The sequence below is a fragment of the Dendrobates tinctorius genome, unplaced genomic scaffold (assembly GCF_039654945.1).
Source record: "Dendrobates tinctorius isolate UK_male_01 unplaced genomic scaffold, ASM3965494v1 ptg000201l, whole genome shotgun sequence".
Taxonomy (NCBI): domain Eukaryota; kingdom Metazoa; phylum Chordata; class Amphibia; order Anura; family Dendrobatidae; genus Dendrobates; species Dendrobates tinctorius.
This window is the reverse complement of record NW_027361868.1, coordinates 5,611,099-5,631,006: the sequence shown is the minus strand read 5'-3', so window position 1 is coordinate 5,631,006 and position 19,908 is coordinate 5,611,099. Positions and strand designations below refer to the sequence as shown.

The following is a 19,908-nucleotide window of genomic DNA, read 5'->3' as shown; positions in this document are numbered from 1 at the left end:
ATGTAAAAGTGATAAATGGGGTACCCGTAGAACCTGGCTCTAGGCTGGCATATCCTTACATGGTTCTGGAGAATGATTTACTCTATCAGATAGAGAAAAAGGGGGAAGATACAGTGCAACTATTAGTCGTGCCAAAACCCTACCGGCGGCAGGTGCTGGACCTGGCCCACGGACATGTGATGGGAGGTCACCTGGGAGTCCAGAAAACCACCGAAAGGATATTACACTGTTTTGTTTGGCCAGGCATGCATCACGATATTCGTGTATATTGTGAGTCTTGTACTGACTGCCAAGCCTCTGCACCTAAGCCTCGGTTCTGTAGCCCTTTGGTACCCCTACCTATTATTGAAGTCCCGTTTGAGAGGATTGGGATGGATTTAGTTGGGCCCCTTCCACGGTCTGCACGTGGACACCAACATATCCTGGTCATCTTAGATTATGCCACTCGTTACCCGGAGGCCATCCCTTTGCGTAACACGGCCACCAAGACGATTGCCAAGGAACTGGTGCATGCGTTTAGTCGGGTCGGTATACCAAAACAGATACTCACCGACCAGGGGACCCCCTTTATGTCCAGGATAATGAAGGAGCTCTGCCGATTGTTACAAATCGAACCGTTACGCACATCCGTGTATCACCCTCAAACAGACGGGTTGGTTGAATGGTTCAATAAAACTCTGAAGCAGATGCTGAGAAAGGTGATAGACAAGGATGGGAAGAACTGGGACTATTTACTTCCATATTTGCTTTTTGCCATCAGGGAAGTACCCCAGTCTTCCACGGGATTCTCGTCTTTTGAGTTGTTGTACGCCCGACGTCCTCGCGGACTGTTAGACGTTGCAAAAGAAACCTGGGAGGGTCAGGTCACTCCATTTAAAACAGTGATAGATCACGTCACACAAATGCAGGACCGTATTGCGGCTGTTATGCCTATCGTCAAAGAACACATGACACAGGCTCAAGGAGCCCAAAAAAGAATCTATGTTAGGGGCGCCAAGATCCGTACGTTTGCACCCGGAGATAGGGTGTTGATCCTGGTCCCCACGGTGGACAGTAAGTTCCTGGCAAAGTGGCAGGGCCCCTTTGAGATCAAGGAAAGAGTTGGTGAAGTAAACTACAAAGTATACCAGGCAGGTAAACGGAAACCTGAACAGATTTATCATGTAAATCTGATAAAGCCCTGGAAGGATCGGTCTGCCTTGTCAGCGGAGCTGGCCCGTCCTGTCTGCTCGCATACCGTACCGGAGGTACGGGTTGCAGAGACTCTCTCGGAGCGGCAAAAGACTGAGGTCAGGCAGTTTCTACTTCACAACCAAAAGTTTTTCTCAGAAAAACCCGGGCAGACTATGCTAATGAAACATGACATCATAACGGAACCTGGTGTCACAGTTCACGTAAAGCCCTACCGAATCCCGGAAGCGCGCCGTGAAGCCGTTTCCCGAGAAGTGAAGGCAATGTTAGAGTTAGGAGTCATTGAGGAATCGCACAGTGCGTGGTCCAGCCTGATTGTGCTAATTCCTAAACCGGACGGCACCATCCAGTTCTGCAATGACTTCAGGAAACTGAATGCGGCCTCAAAATTTGATGCCTATCCTATGCCCCGGGTCAACGAGTTAATAGATCGGTTAGGAAAAGCCCGGTATATTACGACCCTAGATCTAACAAAGGGGTATTGGCAGATCCCTCTGGCTGAGGCTGCCAGAGAAAAGACGGCATTTGCTACGCCGGAAGGTTTATTTCAGTATGTGTATATGCCGTTTGGACTGCACGGGGCGCCGGCGACCTTCCAGAGACTGATGGATCGAGTCTTGAGGCCACATAGGCGGTACGCTTCGGCCTATTTGGATGACATTGTCATTTACAGCTTGGAATGGGAGACTCATCTCCAGAAAGTACAAGCTGTGATTGACGACCTGTGGGAGGCAGGTCTAACAGCGAACCCCAAGAAATGTCACATCGGGCTAGAAGAAGCCCGGTATTTGGGGTATGTAATTGGGAGGGGTGTTGTTAAACCCCAGGTTGATAAGATTCAGGCGGTTCAGGACTGGCCACAACCTGTCAACAAGAAGCAGGTGCAAGCCTTCCTGGGGATCGCCGGTTATTATCGCCGGTTCATACCCAATTTTGCAGCCATCGCTACCCCCTTGACGGATCTTACAAAAGGGAAAGACTCCGTCATGATTAAATGGAGTTTAGCGGCTGAAGAAGCCTTCCATAGCCTAAAACGGGCACTTTGCTCTCAGCCCGTACTGGTGACTCCGGACTTCCGCAGTGAGTTTGTGGTACAAACGGATGCCTCTGATACCGGTATCGGGGCCGTACTCTCACAAGTGAGGGACGGAGTGGAACACCCAGTCCTCTATCTCAGCAGGAAGCTGAATAAACACGAGCAAAGGTATGCAGTCATAGAAAAAGAGTGCCTCGCCATTAAGTGGGCTCTAGAGGCCCTCAAATATTACCTGGTGAGCTGAAAGTTCAGGCTGATCACTGACCATGCCCCTCTCAAGTGGATGCACTTGAACAAGGAACGGAATAGCCGGGTGACCCGGTGGTTCCTTGCCCTGCAGGCCTACACTTTTACGGTGGAGCACCGCCCAGGGGTACAGATGGGGAATGCAGATGCCCTGTCCCGAGTGCACTGTTTGGCGGGTGTCATTGCTCGACCAGAGTGGTCTGAGCAGAGGGGGGGGATATGTGAGAATCATGTGGGAATAGTGGATGAGGGCAGGTATATCTCGCCCAGATTCCTTTCCTATGTGGCCTAGTCTGGTCACTATCGCACCTGCTTACTAATGGATAATGGGAGGTGGATATAAAAGGATGCCAGGTGGTTGTGTGAGTGTCTCAGCCTGGGAACACAGAGAGCCTGTCTGTGTGAGAGACACACGTGAGTGGAAGCAGTGCCCACTGCAACTGTGGTTTGGCTGGACGGGAGAAGCCCGCCAGTTGGTAGTTAGGTTGTCCATTGTTTAGCTAGTGCCGGACAGGCAAGGATTTGTTTTATGTTTTATTTCCTTTTGCATTGCTTTCACCGTTAATAAACCTGACCCAGGGTCAGTTACACCCGAATCCCAGCTCTGCGCCTGAGTTCATGCTGAATGCACGTGACCTTTGACCCCAGCAAAGGCGATCCCGGAGTGTTTTATCACAAAGCATTAAAAAGTTACAGAGAGAAAAATAAAATGTGTAAAAAACAAATACATTTACCAAAAGTGGAAACTGAGAGGCTCATTGCTAAGGAAAGTAAAACAAACCCCAAACTATTCTTTAATTATATAAACAGTAAAAAGATTAAAATTGATGGTGTCGGCCCTTTAAAGAACAATGAGGGTGAAATCATAGAGAACGATGTGGGAAAAGCAAATGTTTTAAATACTTTTTTCTCAACAATGTTCACACAGGAACAGGATTTGCCAGGGGAAATGCAGAGTGATAATGTAAACTCCCCATTAAGTATTACCTGCCTAACCCAGGAAGAAGTGCAGAACCGCCTTAGTAAGATTAAAGTTGACAAATCACCAGGCCCTGATGACATTCACCCTCGGGTATTAAGGGAGTTAAGTAATGTGATAGACAGGCCTCTATTCCTTATATTTAAAGACTCTATAGAAACAGGGTCTGTTCCTTTTGATTGGCGGCAAGCAAATGTGGTACCAATATTCAAAAAGGGGTGTAAAAGGGAACCCGGAAACTATAGGCCGGTAAGCTTAACATCTGTTGTGGGTAAAATTTTTGACAGGTTTCTAAGGGATACCATTATGGAATATCTCAATGTTAATAAATGTTTAACTCCATATCAACATGGATTTATGAAGGATCGCTCCTGTCAGACTAACCTGATCAGCTTCTATGAGGATGTAAGCTCTCAAATGGACCAAGGAGAATCATTGGATGTCATTTATCTCGACTTCTCTAAAGCATGTGACACTGTCCCACATAAAAGATTGGTAAGTAAGATGAGAAAGCTTGGGCTAGGGGAAAATGTGTGCAGATGGGTAGGTAGCTGGCTTAGTGATAGAAAACAAAGAGTGGTTATTAATGGTGCATACTCAGATTGGGCCAGGGTTACTAGTGGGGTACCACAGGGTTCTGTATTGGGCCCCCTACTATTTAATATATTTATTAATGATCTAGTGGATGGCTTACACAGTAAAATATCAGTATTTGCAGATGATACAAAATTATGTAAGGTAGTTAACACAAAGGAGGACAGTTTGCAACTACAGACAGATTTGAGTAAATTGGAGAATTGGGCTGAAAAATGGCAAATGAGGTTTAACACAGATAAGTAGAGTTGAGCGATACCGTCCGATACTTCAAAGTATCGTATCGGATGGTATCGGCCGATCTTTAAAAAAAGTATCGGTATCGCCGATTCCGATACCGGAAGTCCCATTCAAGTCTATGGGACTTCCGGTATCGGAATAAGAAAAACCCTTTCCTGCCCTTGTACAGCCTCTCTGGGGTCTGTACGGGCCTTTCGGGGGGCTGTGCCGGCCTGCCAGGGGGTCTGTGCAGGCTCCGGTGGTCTGTGCCGGCCTGCCGGTGGTCTGTGCAGGCTCCGGGGGGCTGTGCCGGCCTGCCGGGGGGCTGTGCCGGCCTGCCGGGGGGCTGTGCAGGCTCCGGGGGGCTGTGCCGGCCTGCCGGGGGGCTTTGCCGGCCTGCCGGTGGTCTGTGCAGGCTCCGGGGGTCTGTGCAGGCATCGTCCGATGGGACTACAAGTCCCATCGGGCGATGCCTGCTACCATGACAGTGATTGACACATTAGCCAATGATGGGACAGTAGTAGTCCCATCATCCGGCTAATGTGTTAAATGTAAAAAAAAAAAAAAAAAAAAAAAAATTACATGCTACATACATACAACATGCATACTACATACATGCTACATTCATACTACATACTACATACATGCTACATTCATACTACATAAATACTACATGCAACATACATACTACATATATACTACATGCATGCTACATACATACTGCATGCTACATACATACCACATATATACTACATATATACTACATGCATGCTACATACATACTACATGCTACATACATAACACATATATACTACATGCATGCTACATACATACTACATGCTACATACTACATATATACTACATGCATGCTACATACTACATGCTACATACATACTACATATATACTACATGCATGCTACATACATACTGCATGCTACATGCATGCTACATACATACTACATACATACTACATGCTACATACATACTACATATATACTACATACATACTACATACATACTACATGCATGCTACATACATACCACATACATAACACATATATACTACATGCATGCTACATACATACTACATGCTACATACATACCATATACATACTACATGCATGCTACATACATACTACATGCTACATACATACTACATGCTACATACATACTACATATATACTACATGCATGCTACATACTACATGCTACATACATGCTACATACATACCACATACATAACACATATATGCTACATACATACTACATGCTACATACATACCATATACATACTACATGCATGCTACATACATACTACATGCATGCTACATACATACTACATGCTACATACATACTACATATATACTACATGCATGCTACATACATACTACATGCTACATACATACTACATATATACTACATGCATGCTACATACTACATGCTACATACATACTACATACATACTACATGCTACATACATACCACATATATACTACATACATACAATACATTCATACAATACATACATAGACATACAGTACATATAACATAGAGTAACATACTTACCAATACTTGTCACATTGTTCCCCGAAGCCATTGTCTTTTCCGGGATAAATATTAACATAACAAACCACAAAAATACTCACCCACGATCCGAAGCAGTCCAAGAGTGTGTCCCACGACGATCTTGGGTAGAGAACTGCAGCATCAGCTGTTGCTGCCGTTCTCTACGGGCTGCAGGAATCCAATGACGGAAGGTAGGTATCCTTCCGCACTGTATTCCTCCGCCACTTAAAAAAAAAAAAAGTCCCTAGTCTCACTTTATGCCATTGCTGTGTGGGAAATTCCCACGCAGCAATGGCATAAAGTGAGACTAGGGACTTTTTTTTTTTAAGTGGCGGAGGAATACCTACCTTCCGTCATTGGATTCCTGCAGCCCGTAGAGAACGGCAGCATCATCTGATGCTGCAGTTCTCTACCCAAGATCGTCGTGGGACACACTCGTGGACTGCTTCGGATCGTGGGTGAGTATTTTTGTGGTTTGTTATGTTAATATTTATCCCGGAAAAGACAATGGCTTCGGGGAACAATGTGACAAGTATTGGTAAGTATGTTACTCTATGTTATATGTACTGTATGTCTATGTATGTATTGTATGAATGTATTGTATGTATGTAGTATATATGTGGTATGTATGTAGCATGTAGTATGTATGTAGTATGTATGTAGCATGCATGTAGCATGTAGTATGTATGTAGCATGCATGTAGTATATATGTAGTATGTATGTAGCATGCATGTAGTATATATGTAGCATGTATGTAGTATGTATGTGGTATGTATGTAGCATGTAGTATGTATGTAGCATGCATGTAGTATATATGTAGTATGTATGTAGCATGTAGTATGTATGTAGTATGTATGTAGTATGTATGTGGTATGTATGTAGCATGTAGTATGTATGTAGCATGCATGTAGTATATATGTAGTATGTATGTAGCATGTAGTATGTATGTAGTATGTATGTAGTATGTATGTGGTATGTATGTAGCATATAGTATGTATGTAGCATGCATGTAGTATATATGTAGTATGTATGTAGCATGTAGTATGTATGTAGTATGTATGTAGTATGTATGTGGTATGTATGTAGCATGTAGTATGTATGTAGCATGCATGTAGTATATATGTAGTATGTAGTATGTATGTAGTATGTATGTGGTATGTATGTAGCATGTAGTATGTATGTAGCATGCATGTAGTATGTATGTAGCATGCATGTAGTATGTATGTAGCATGTATGTAGTATGTATGTAGCATGCAGTATGTATGTAGCATGTATGTAGTATGTATGTAGTATATATGTAGTATGTATGTAGCATGTAGTATGTATGTAGCATGCATGTAGTATATATGTAGTATGTATGTAGCATGCATGTAGTATGTATGTAGTATGTATGTAGTATGTATGTAGCATGTATGTAGTATGTATGTAGCATGTAGTATGTATGTAGCATGCATGTAGCATGTATGTAGTATGTATGTAGTATGTATGTAGCATGTAGTATGTATGTAGCATGCATGTAGCATGTATGTAGTATGTATGTAGCATGTAGTATGTATGTAGCATGCATGTAGCATGTATGTAGTATGTATGTAGTATGTATGTAGCATGTAGTATGTATGTAGCATGCATGTAGCATGTATGTAGTATGTATGTAGTATGTATGTAGCATGTAGTATGTATGTAGCATGCATGTAGTATATATGTAGTATGTATGTAGCATGCATGTAGTATGTATGTAGTATGTATGTAGTATGTATGTAGTATGTATGTAGCATGCAGTATGTATGTAGCATGTATGTAGTATGTATGTAGCATGTAGTATGTATGTAGCATGCATGTAGCATGTATGTAGTATGTATGTAGTATGTATGTAGCATGTAGTATGTATGTAGCATGCATGTAGTATGTATGTAGTATTTTTTTTTTTTTTTTTTAACATTTAACACATTAGCCGGATGATGGGACTACTACTGTCCCATCATTGGCTAATGTGTCAATCACTGTCATGGTAGCAGGCATCGCCCGATGGGACTTGTAGTCCCATCGGACGATGCTTGCACAGACCCCCGGACATCAGCACAGCCCCCCGGCAGGCCGGCACAGCCCCCCGGCAGGCCGGCACAGCCCCCCGGCAGGCCGGTACAGACCCCCACAGGGTGCACAGACCACCGGCAGGCCGGCACAGCCCCCCGGCAGGCCGGTACAGACCCCGGGCAGTCCACACAGCCCCCCGGCAGGCCGGCACAGCCCCCCGGCAGGCCGGCACAGCCCCCCGGCAGGCCGGCAGAGACCCCCGGAAGGCCCGAAATGACGGCGCATCATGATGCGCACACACCGCGCATCATGATGACGTCAGGCCGTCAATCAACTGAACTTCCGATTCCGATGCCGAATTCCGATATTGAAAAAATATCGGAAGTCGGTATCGGAATTCCGATACAGCAAGTATCGGCCGATACCCGATACTTGCGGTATCGGAATGCTCAACACTACAGATAAGTGTAAGGTTATGCACATGGGAAGGAGAAACAGATGCTACAATTACTTACTAAGTGGGAAACTGCTGGGGAAATCAGACATGGAAAAAGACTTAGGCATCTTAGTCAATAAGAAGCTAAATTGGAGTGCCCAGTGTCAGGCAGCTGCCACCAAAGCAAATAGGGTCATGGGATGCATTAGAAGAGGTCTGGGGACACGAGATGAAAGCATAATTCTCCCTCTGTACAAATCACTCGTCAGACCACACTTGGAGTATTGTGTGCAATTTTGGACGCCGGTGCTCAAGAAAGTCATTACTGAACTTGAAAGGGTTCAAAAGCGGGCTACTAAAATGATAAATGGAGTTGGTTCACTACAATACCCAGAAAGGTTATCAAAATTAGGTCTATTTACTCTAGAAAAGAGAAGACTTAAGGGAGACCTAATATATATGTACAAGTATATCAGAGGGCAATACAGAGATCTCTCCAATGAACTGTTTGTACCAAGGACTGTGACAAGAATAAGGGGTGTTCTCTTCGTTTGGAGGAAAGACAATTTCTGCACCAGCATAGAAGAGGGTTCTTCACGGTAAGAGCAGTGAGGTTCTGGAATTCTCTTCCTGAGGAAGTGGTGATGGCCAACTCACTGAATGAATTTAAGAAAGGAATGGATGCTTTTCTTGTGAGTAACAGTATAGAAGGTTACAAATAACATAATATTATAGGTAGATGGTTGACCCAGCTTTGGGGAAGGAACTTTTTTCCCTATGGAGAAAATTGGCTTCTACTCTGTGGGTTTTTTGCCTTCCCTAGGATCAACAATGCAGAACAGCTGCACTAAAAATAGGCTGAACTAGATGGACATAAGGTCTTCCTTCAGCCTTCAAAACTATGTTACTATGTTACTATGTTAAAGAAAGGAAGAAAGAAATAAAGAAATATAAAGTAAGAGAATGGAAGAAAGAAAGAACATCTGAAATATGAAGTATTTAAGATTCCAATACATCTAAGTCTGTGTGTACACAGAGGTATTTTTTGCGGTGGTCAAAAAACCACAAGTTTTCTAGTGGAAACCACTTCGGGAAACACTCTTTGCTTGTGGAGTGTGTGAGTTTTTGTTTCCTGAAGTGGTTTGTGATAAGGTTTTTGAAGCATTTTAGAAGAGTTACTTCCCGAAGCATGAAAACCTCTTCCAGAGTGCTCTGGACCTGAGACTTGGCCGAAGGTTCTCCTTCCAACAAGACAATGACCCTAAGCACACAGCTAAAATAACAAAGGAGTGGCTTCAGAACAACTCTGTGACCATTCTTGACTGGCCCAGCCAGAGCCCTGACCTAAACCCAATTGAGCATCTCTGGAGAGACCTGAAAATGGCTGTCCACCAACGTTCACCATCCAACCTGACGGAACTGGAGAGGATCCGCAAGGAAGAATGGCAGAGGATCCCTAAATCCAGGTGTAAAAACTTGTTGCATCATTCCCAAGAAGACTCATGGCTGTACTAGCTCAAAAGGATTCCACTCAATACTGAGCAAAGGGGCTGAATACTTATGTCCATGTGAAATTTCAGTTTTTCTTTTTAATACATTTGCAAAAATTTCTACATTTCTGTTTTTCAGTCAAGATGGGGTGCAGAGTGCACATTAATGAGAAAAAAATGAACTTTTTTGAATTTACCAAATGGTTGCAATGAAACAAAGAGTGACAAGTTTAAAGGGGTCTGAATACTTTCCGTACCCACTGTATTTTTCAGGCAGTTTTCACAGCAAACCCGCTACAAAAACATCTTTCTCCTGCAAATTCTGTTCCTAAAGCCGCCTAAAATGCACTTACTGTTCACATGTTCAGTCTATTGAGTATCTTGTAAATGTTTCAGATTTCCAAACACGCTAAGCAATTAAAGAAAGTGACCTGACCATTCTCCAGGTGTTTTATGCTCTCATAATTGCCTCTTCAGAGATGAAGAGGACTAAAATTCTAGCGCCATCTATTGGAAGTAGCAAACCTAAAAGTCAATATCGACTCTCTAACAAGCTTTGGACACATGATATAGGATTAACTCTAAATCAAAATCTTAATTTCCAAAAATTGTGTTTTGGGGTAATGCCCCTTGTCAGTGCAAAGTGTAAGATCTGGCTTGTCTGGGTGAGAGGCATCTGACTGGGATCCAAGGCACCTTGGCATGTCACTCTGCAAGGAGAAACATTAACCCTTGATTCCTCTCTCAAGACACTCTATACTTTACAATAGAATTCAATGGGAAGGCTTAAAAATGCCAACAAGATGCATGGGCATCTTTCTGAGCCTTTTGCCAAAGTGTTTGTTTCAAAAACAGTTGGCCATGTCTTCATTGTTCATTGGAGTTCAAAAAACATCCGGAAAACTCTATTAAAGAAGGTGCCACAAAAAAATAAAAAGCGATGGAGTAACGCTCAGAAAAACCAGCTAGTGGTCAAAACCATCAAAAAACACTTAGTAATCAAACAAACAAATGGAAAAAGGCTGGAAAAGATACTTAAAGGGTATCAGTCACTGGGATCATCCCTCGTGAGCCATCCACATGAGCATGCAGGTCATAGGAAATAAATGACAGTATCACTAAAACCTGGAGACAAATGAGAAAATCAGACATTCAGTAGAAACATGGCTCAGAAGATCGACATTGAGTACATCCAAATTCTCCTATTCCATCGTCTACAGACTGCACAAATGGTGGCCCTGAGCTTTTTGAGAAACAGGTAAGTCTTGAAGGGGTATGCAAAAAATAAATGTATGATATGTCTGGAACCCACCTCTGGTTCCTCCTGGAATGAGAGTCATGGTATTGGGGGTCACACCTGTCCATGGCCCCCTCTGCTTGAGACTAAAGGCATTGTAAAAAGGGTTGTTACCTGGAATGGAAAGACTCCAGTAACGCCTCCACATCTCCTCGCCGGTCTGATAAGGAACGCTGGGTGGGAAGATTGGGTAAACTAGTAACGATGGTCATTTTGGTTGTCGACTCTAAAACCCCAATAATGCCTCTAGATGACCAGACGCTAGTGCCATGGCTTATGATCTGTTCAATTTCCCATATTGATCTGATCCACCAAGATGGAAAAGATCAGCTGGATGAGGGGGTGTAACTATAATGGGTGCAGGGGTTGCAGCCGGACCCGGGCCATGGAGTCTAGGGGGGCACCAAAAGGTACTTTTGGCCCACATGAAAAAAAGAGCAATACTATTAAGGCTAGGTTCACGTTATGTTAATGCAGTCTGTTCAATGCATAGCGTTGGTGGACTGTGTTAACGCTACTCCTGATTTGTGATCGCGTTATGCGATCCCGCTAGCGTAGATGCTTCATCTGCCCTAGCAGTGACGGACCCTCGGACGCTGAAGACCGATTATGGCATGCGTTAGCGATGCGCTCATTTATAGCAGTCTATGGGTGCATTAACGCATCCATTACATAGCGTTAATGCCGCTATGTAACGATGCGTTAAACGCACACCCTTAACGCAATGTGAAAACAGCCGACCCCATTGGAGTTTTGCATTGGGTCCACAAGCTTCATGTTATGCCGCTGAGCACAATACACCATTGTGAACCCCATTACCAGTGGAAAATAACAATGGCAACTGTAAAAAATATCCCTTCCATTATCCAAAGGATCTTTTTTACTGTGCCCTGGTTTACAGTATGATCCTGCAGGTGCCATACTACGTATCTGTGTATGACCAATGGTCCTTTAGACTTTTTTTTCCCACCCTTTGTGTTGCAATTAGTGATAAGCGAGTATTCTCGTTGCTCGGGTTTCCCCAAGCATGCTCAGTTGTCCTCCAAGTATTTGGATGAGCTCGGAGATTTAGTTTTTGTCAACGCAGCTCCATGATTTGCGACTGCTAGACAGCCTGAATACATGTGTGGAATGCCTGTTTGTTAGGAAATTCCCACATGGATTCAGGCTGTCTAGCAGCCGCAAATCATGCAGCTGAGACGCCGAAAACTAAATCTCCAAGCACGCCAAAATACTCGGAGATCACCCAAGCAATGAGTTTACTCACTCAACACTGGTTGCAATGTGCAAAATCAGCTGGAAGAAATCTTTGACGGACAGGCGCTGATCTGGAATATCTGAATAAGATTTTGATTTGCCGTTTATCTTTTTTTCTATTATTATTAAATTCAATGCAGTTAGAAACTCTGAACTGTCCAATACATTCCCAAGAGGAGCAGTCAGTCACTTTGCAACTCCTAGGGACGCAGTGTCAGGGGCTGAGGAGCATTTCTGCAGTGGAGGGAGCTGATGGGCAGCCAGGTGTTGGCTTCTGAGTCCTGCCTCTCATCTCCTCTGCTGCCTCTCTGCACATTGCATGCCTCTGTCTCCCTGCACTTGCTGCCTCCTCTCCTGGTGTACACAGTTGCTCTTTGTAGTTTCCTTCACACCAGCTATTCCTCCAGTCCTTTCATTTCCAGCTAAACCCCCTTGGATCCTGCCTGCCTTAAACCCTCCTCCTTTCCACCACCACCATCATCATCCTCACCATCATACACATTCCCAGACTTTCCACAGTAGCTGCTCCTCTCTCCTCTCCAGCATCTCCTTCTTCCCTTGCATGTCAGCCTTGGCACTCTCTGGACTTTTCTATATACAATCTCTCCAGCTGGTGATTTATTTCTTCTGCCTCCTATTCTTGAATGCAATAGCAACACAAGATCAAACAATGCCTTGCTTCCCAGAGAAAAACCTGCAAAGAGCCTGGAAATGAAAAGTAAGTGTTGTGTAGACATTGAACATGTGGGGAACTACAAGTACCAAGAATTCCCAGGAGGAGATGGTTTCTGCGAGGCTCCAGCACATCTGGAGGAGCTACAGGTTGCAGCATTCTGTGCGCAGTGGATCACACTGATACTTTGTATCACAATTCCTGATTGTTCATTTTTCCATAGATATTTATTTATTTCAGTGCAACAATGTTTCAGGCTTTTTCTTTCCAGCTGAACAGGAGGATTTAACCTATTCACTGCCTCCTTGCTTTAGCCATATTTTTTTTTTACATCAGGGTTCTTTAAATGAGTGCAAATCTTTTTCTTTCTTTAGGGAGGGGGGGTTGACCATGATTTAACCCCTGCACTGCCGCCTCATTTCACAGCTCGGTTTCTTGTTTTTAATGAATTGGTGATTCCCTTTGGTTGCTGTTTGCTGAAGGTGTAATAAGCAGATGAGTGACCCTGCTCCACCAGCTGCACTGGCAGGGAAGGGGAGAGCCCTGGAATTGCCACGATGAGTGTGAGGGGGTTTTTGGAACAATGAGCATCTGGGGCAGTTGGTGAAATATTCAGATTTAGACAGCAGGAGGAGGGTGCAGCCCAATAATGTAAAGTCTGAAGGATCTGTAGCATGCATGATCTATGTGGGATCAGTATCCTGCAGGCACAGACTGGAGCAGAGAGAGAGTTCCCAGTGCACTGACTGCACAGTAATGAAGCATGTGCTGGTGATGAGCTGTGTGCTGCTGGGGCTGACAGCTGGGCAGCAATGGGATCTCCAGCTAGATTAATTGCTGCCTGTTACTTAGGGAAGCATGAAATGGCCTACAGTAAGTGCAACTTTATCGTGTATTGTCTATATTATATCTATCCACCCATCTATCATCTATTATCTATCTATATATCTATTATCTATCCCATATCTCTCTATTATCTATCATCTTTCTTTCTATCTATTATCTATCTATTATCTATCCCATATCTTTCTATCTATCTATCATCTATTATCTATCTAAATATTAGAAAAAAAAAAGGCAGCACTCCATTTTAAAGTGAAAAAAATGTGATTTTAATTCAGACCCACATGGCTTTTTTTTCTAATATTTGGATTTTGGCCTATTGGATAGTGTGCTGTTCCATTTTTTGCACTTTATCTATCTATCTATCTATCTATCTATCTATCTATCTATCTATCTATCTGTTATCTATCCATCTATAATCTATCATCTATCTATCTATAATCTATCATCTATCTATCTACCTATTATCTATCTGTTATCTATCTATCTATCTATCTATCATAATTTCCAAATTTATTGACCTGCACAATTCGAAGACTGTTTTTTTTTTCTAAAAGACCCTATGAATATTCAGTGTATTTTTTCGTACTCACACTAATGAGGAATCCCATGTGGCTGCGGTGAGGTTTTGCACATTGACACTTAGGCTGAGTTCACACGTGGCGTTTTTTTTGCGTTTCCGCGGCGGTTTTAACCGCGCGATTTTGCCGCGAAAACGCGAAAAATAAGCATCCCATGCATTCGTATGGGATTCCGCAATGCTGTGCTAATGCTGCGGTTTTTACCGCGGCGGAATCGCTTCGCGGTAAAAAACGCAGCATGCTCATTAATTTGCGGAATCGCGGCGATCCCGCACCCATAGGAATGCATTGTTCCGCTTATTTCCCGCAAGTGGCTGTGCACACCATGCGGAAAGTAAGCAGAACAATTGCGGATGGTACCCACGGTACGGAGGAGAGGAGACTGTCCTCCGGGCTTTGGGTACCATATCCCTGTAAAAAATAGAATTTAAAATAAAAAATATTGTTATTCTCACCCTCCGGCGTCCCGCGCAGTCTTCCCGCTTCTCTTCACGCTCTCGTTCCCAGTAGTCCTTTGCGAAAATGCTCGCGATGACGTCCCTTCTCGCGGGATCGCGAAGTCTCGCGGTCATTCGCGCGACGTCATCGCGAATTACCGCGAGACGTCACGATCCCGCGAGAACGGACGCCATCGCGGGCATTTTCGCAAAGGATTACTGGGAACGGATGCGCGGGACGTCGGAGGGTGAGAATAACACCGTTTTTTATTTTTTTTTTTTACATTCTATCTTTTACTACTGATGCTGCATAGGCGGCCTCAGTAGTAAAAAGTTGGGCACACTTGTCAAACACTATGTTGGACGAGTGTGACCAACCTGTCAATCAGTTCTCCAAGCGATGCTGCAGATCGCTTGGAGAACGCTAGCATTTTGCAAGCTAAATACGCTTGCAAAATGCTAGTTTTTCCGCGGGAAAATCGCGGGAATTTAAAATGGACTGGAATTCCGGAATTCTCGCGGTAATTTCCGCGAGAGTTCCGGTACGTGCGCACTTAGCCTTACTGTCATCCCTGTAGGTCACAGAGCAATGCAATGAAATCCTGAAAGTACCAGCAGGTGCCACATTGCTATGAATGCTGACAACTACAGGATGACTGTCATCTGACACATCTCACCCAATATCATAAAGAAATATGGAAAACTATAGCCAAGGAAATGCAAGGCTTCCCAACATAGGCAACTTTATTGCAATTTTCCTAAAGTATTTTCCCAGTCTATATTCTTAATTCTTGTAAATGTAATGTGTCTATGTAACGCTGTTAGTTTTAGCTGACATACTGTAAGTTGAGCCCTAGTCAGTACTACTACTTCCACGATTGGTATCATCAAATTTTCCAAAATAGACAAGCAAATCTGCTTTCTTGCCCAGAAATACAGTATTATTGGATAACACAACATATTTACCAGTCATGTCTATATGGGGCAGTATTATAGTAGTTATATTCTTGTACATAGGAGCAGTATTATAGTAGTTATATTCTTGTACATGGGGGCAGTATTATAGTAGTTATATTCTTGTACATAGGAGCAGTATTATAGTAGTTATATTCTTATACATAGGAGCAGTATTATAGTAGTTATATTCTTGTACATAGGGGACAGTATTATAGTAGTTATATTCTTGTACATAGGAGCAGTATTATAGTAGTTATATTCTTATACATAGGAGCAGTATTATAGTAGTTATATTCTTGTACATAGGGACAGTATTATAGTAGTTATATTTTTGTACATAGGGGCAGTATTATAGTAGTTATATTCTTGCACATAGGAGCAGTATTATAGTAGTTATATTCTTATACATAGGAGCAGTATTATAGTAGTTATATTTTTGTACATAGGGGGCAGTATTATAGTAGTCATATTCTTGTACATAGAAGCAGCATTATAGTAGTTATCTTCTCGTATATAGGGGCAGTATTATAGTAGTTATATTTTTGTACATAGGGGCAGTATTATAGTAGTTATATTCTTGTACATAGGAGCAGTATTATAGTAGTTGTATTCTTGTACATAGAGGCAGTATTATAGTAGTTATATTCTTGTACATAGGAGCAGTATTATAGTAGTTATATTCTTGTACATAGGAGCAGTATTATAGTAGTTATATTCTTGTACATAGGGGGCAGTATTATAGTAGTTATATTCTTGTACATAGGAGCAGTATTATAGTAGTTATATTCTTATACATAGGAGCAGTATTATAGTAGTTATATTTTTGTACATAGGGGGCAGTATTATAGTAGTCATATTCTTGTACATAGGAGCAGCATTATAGTAGTTATCTTCTCGTATATAGGGGCAGTATTATAGTAGATATATTCTTGCACATAGGAGCAGTATTATAGTAGTTATATTCTTGTACATAGGAGCAGTATTATAGTAGTTATATTCTTGTACATAGGGGCAGTATTATAGAAGTTATATACTTGTACATAGGGGCAGTGTTATAGTAGTTATATTCTTTTACATAGGGGCAGTATAATAGTAGTTATATTCTGCTACATGGGACAGTAATATAGTAGTTATATTCTTGTACATAGGGGGCAGTATTATAGTAGTTATATTCTTGTACATAGGGGCAGTGTTATAGTAGTTATATCTTGTACATAGGAGCAGTATTATAGTAGATATATTCTTGTACATAGGAGCAGTATTATAGTAGTTAAATTCTTGTACATAGGGGGCAGTATTATAGTAGTTATAGTCTTGTACATAGAAGCAGTATTATAGTAGTTATATTCTTGTACATAGGGGCAGTATTATAGTAGTTATATTCTAGTACATAGGGGCAATTTTTATTATAAAAACCCAAACATAAATACAATTATAATAAAACAAAAATCATCCAGTATTACAAAACACAAACCACTTAGGTAATATATACGCAGCACTAATGATCAGATCATATTCATAAATAAATTAAAGTGTCCACACCTGGGGATGGAAAAAGAAAGTTAGAGGGAAAAAAAAACAAAAAAAACATTATCATATTTTCTAACTGAACTTTACGTTTCTCCATAACGTTATGTTTCTTGGACTCCTTCCAACTTCTAGTGATTTTATCCACCGGAGTTCTGACATAACCTGATTGGCTGCAGCGGTGTGATCGAACGGCTCATTGTGCAGTGACACCCGGGTTCTCATGTGCCAGTGATAGTATTTGATGACACTGATTATAATGTACATCGTCTCTCTGTTGATGTTACTAACAGTGGAGGGGACACCATAGATTATGTCAGGATACTTTAGAGTCCGCAGTCTGGGGATTTTTAGATTATCTGACACTTCCTCCCAGATCTTCCTCCCTCCCCAGCAATCACATATAAAGTGCTCCATAGTCTCCTCCTGCTGACAACCAAGGGGACACGTCCGATCAGAGACACACAGATGTTTCAGGTTCCCTTTGACAAAGAGCCGACTATGCAGTGAAAGCCAAGTGACATCAAACAGTTTAGGAGGTAGCCGTTTCCCGTTTAGGAACCTAAGGCTTTCCTGCAGGGTGGTGGTGACACAATCTCTCAGGGCCAGTGGAGAGTAGAAGAAAGTCCTACATACACGAGCATACAGGTCTCTTCTCGTACTGCTCTCAATGTAAGACCTCTCCAGTCCCCACCTCCTAACACACTTCAGACCATAGTCCAGATACTGGGGGAGGTGGTCACCTGTCCATCTCCTCCTCTTGAGACTGCCGCCCAGCACCCAAGATTCTGCAAAAGGCAATATCCAGTACCTGATACTATTTACCCACAGGGAGCTACTGTTTGAGTCCATGTTCCCAAAATTCACCTTTAGAAACAAGGAGTCAAAGAAAACCCTTGGATTCAACATATCCAGCCCACCCTCTCTCTGCCATAGGTACGTTATTCCCCTCTTTATCAGGTTCATCCTATTCCCCCTCAAGAGCTGGAAGAACAGGCTGAAGAGCCTCGCTGAGAAAGATTCTGGCAAAGGGAAAATGACAGAGACATACAAGAAAACGGGGACCAGTTAAGTCTTCAACATTGTGACCCTTTCTCTGTAGGTCAGCCTCCAGTTCTTCCATCGCTGAACCTTTGCATTTCCGGTTTCCAATTTCTCCTCCCAATTTAGCGTGGCATTATCATCCCTCCCAAATTTAACCCCTAGGATCTTAATATGGGTGGAGGCTTTGGAAAACTGCGGCAGATCAAAGCTGGGCTCAGTATCTAATGTCCACAGAGCTTGACTCTTTTCAAGGTTGACCAGAGACCCGGAGGCCTCTGAGTAGCTTCTGATAGACGCAGATAACATCTGCACCTCACAAGGATTGGAGATCACCAGTGTCACATCGTCCGCATAGGCAACAACATTCAGAGGCGGGCAGAGGGGGACCGGCACCCCCTGAAAATCGCACTCCTGCAGTGACCTCAGAAATGGGTCTAGGGCAAAAACATACAGGAGCGGACTCATTGGGCAGCCCTGTCTCACCCCCGCCCCAACTCCAAAAGTGTCACCCTGCCAACCATTAATCAGAGGAAAGCTCACCGCCTCTCTGTACAACGTCGTCAACCAATCCACAAATTGTCCCGGAATACCGTAATTTGACAAAGTGGCCCACAGATAGTCATGATCAACCCTGTCAAAGGCTTTAGCCTGGTCCAGACTAACAACATATCTCCCACACCGCAGAGCTTTACATCTCTCAAACATCTCCCGTATCGAGATGACTGCTCCAGAGATGTTCCGCCCTTTTACTGTGCCAAACTGAGAGCCTGCCAACAGTGCCGGGGACAAACAGACTAATCTAGAAAATAGGATCTTTGCTAGAATCTTCCTGTCCACATTCAAGAGGGCAATCGGCCTCCAGTTCTTGATGTCACTCGGCTCTTTACCTTTAGACAGCAGAATTAACGAGGACACTCTCATGGATGGAGGCATCAGGTGATTTTCTAGACAATTTCTATACACATCCACGAGAATTGGAGCCAGGAGGTCTCTGAATTTCTTATAAAATTCTGCCGTTATACCATCTGGACCTGGTGCCTTCTTCAGATATAACTTATCAATAGCCTCCTTAACTTCTTCCACCGTTAATTCTGCTGTCAAAGGAGAAAAGTCCAGATCATTAGTATCAGGCACTGGAGTTGCCTCCAAGAATTGAGTCATCTTATCTTTATCCAAAACTTTCCTCTGAAACAAGTCAGCATAGTAAGATCTCACCACCTCCAGGATACCCTCCCTCCTGCAATACACCCTGGGAGTCAATGAGACCCGTGACCATTTTTTTGGCCACCCTCTCCCTGCAATTCTCAAAGGGATCAGGGGCCCCTAAGGACCCATAATCTCGTTCAAGAACCAGGGAGGTTTACCTGCTATACTGATACTGCCTTATCTCAGATTTCAGCCGGTCGATCTTCACTTTGTCATCCCCGCCCGCCGAATACAGTGACTCCAATTCTTTGCGCAGCTTTAGGTACTGGCTGTACTTATTCCTCCCTTTATTAACT

The 19,908-nt window shown here is 43.0% G+C and overlaps 2 protein-coding genes across 4 annotated transcripts in view; one reads left to right on the top strand and one right to left on the bottom strand.

The window, feature by feature from the left end:
* Positions 1–10,198, bottom strand: part of LOC141056874 (spermatogenesis-associated protein 7-like) — a 279,202-nt gene extending 269,004 nt beyond the window's left edge. The window contains exon 1 of the mRNA XM_073553325.1: positions 10,144–10,198. The gene's annotated coding sequence lies outside the window, so the exon portion shown is untranslated. The remainder of the gene's footprint in view (positions 1–10,143) is intronic.
* A 690-nt stretch (positions 10,199–10,888) lies between these two features.
* Positions 10,889–19,908, top strand: part of KCNK2 (potassium two pore domain channel subfamily K member 2) — a 167,453-nt gene continuing 158,433 nt past the window's right edge. Inside the window, exon 1 of one of the 3 annotated variants that reach the window (XM_073553357.1) lies at positions 10,889–11,048. Coding sequence is in view for 2 of the 3 variants with exons in the window: in XM_073553355.1 (XP_073409456.1) it covers positions 13,830–13,890 (61 nt within the window). In the remaining variant the exon portion in view is untranslated. Of the gene's footprint in view, positions 11,049–12,564; positions 13,063–13,135; positions 13,891–19,908 lie in introns of those variants that run through there. The other 2 variants (XM_073553356.1, XM_073553355.1) reach the window with 2 other exon arrangements.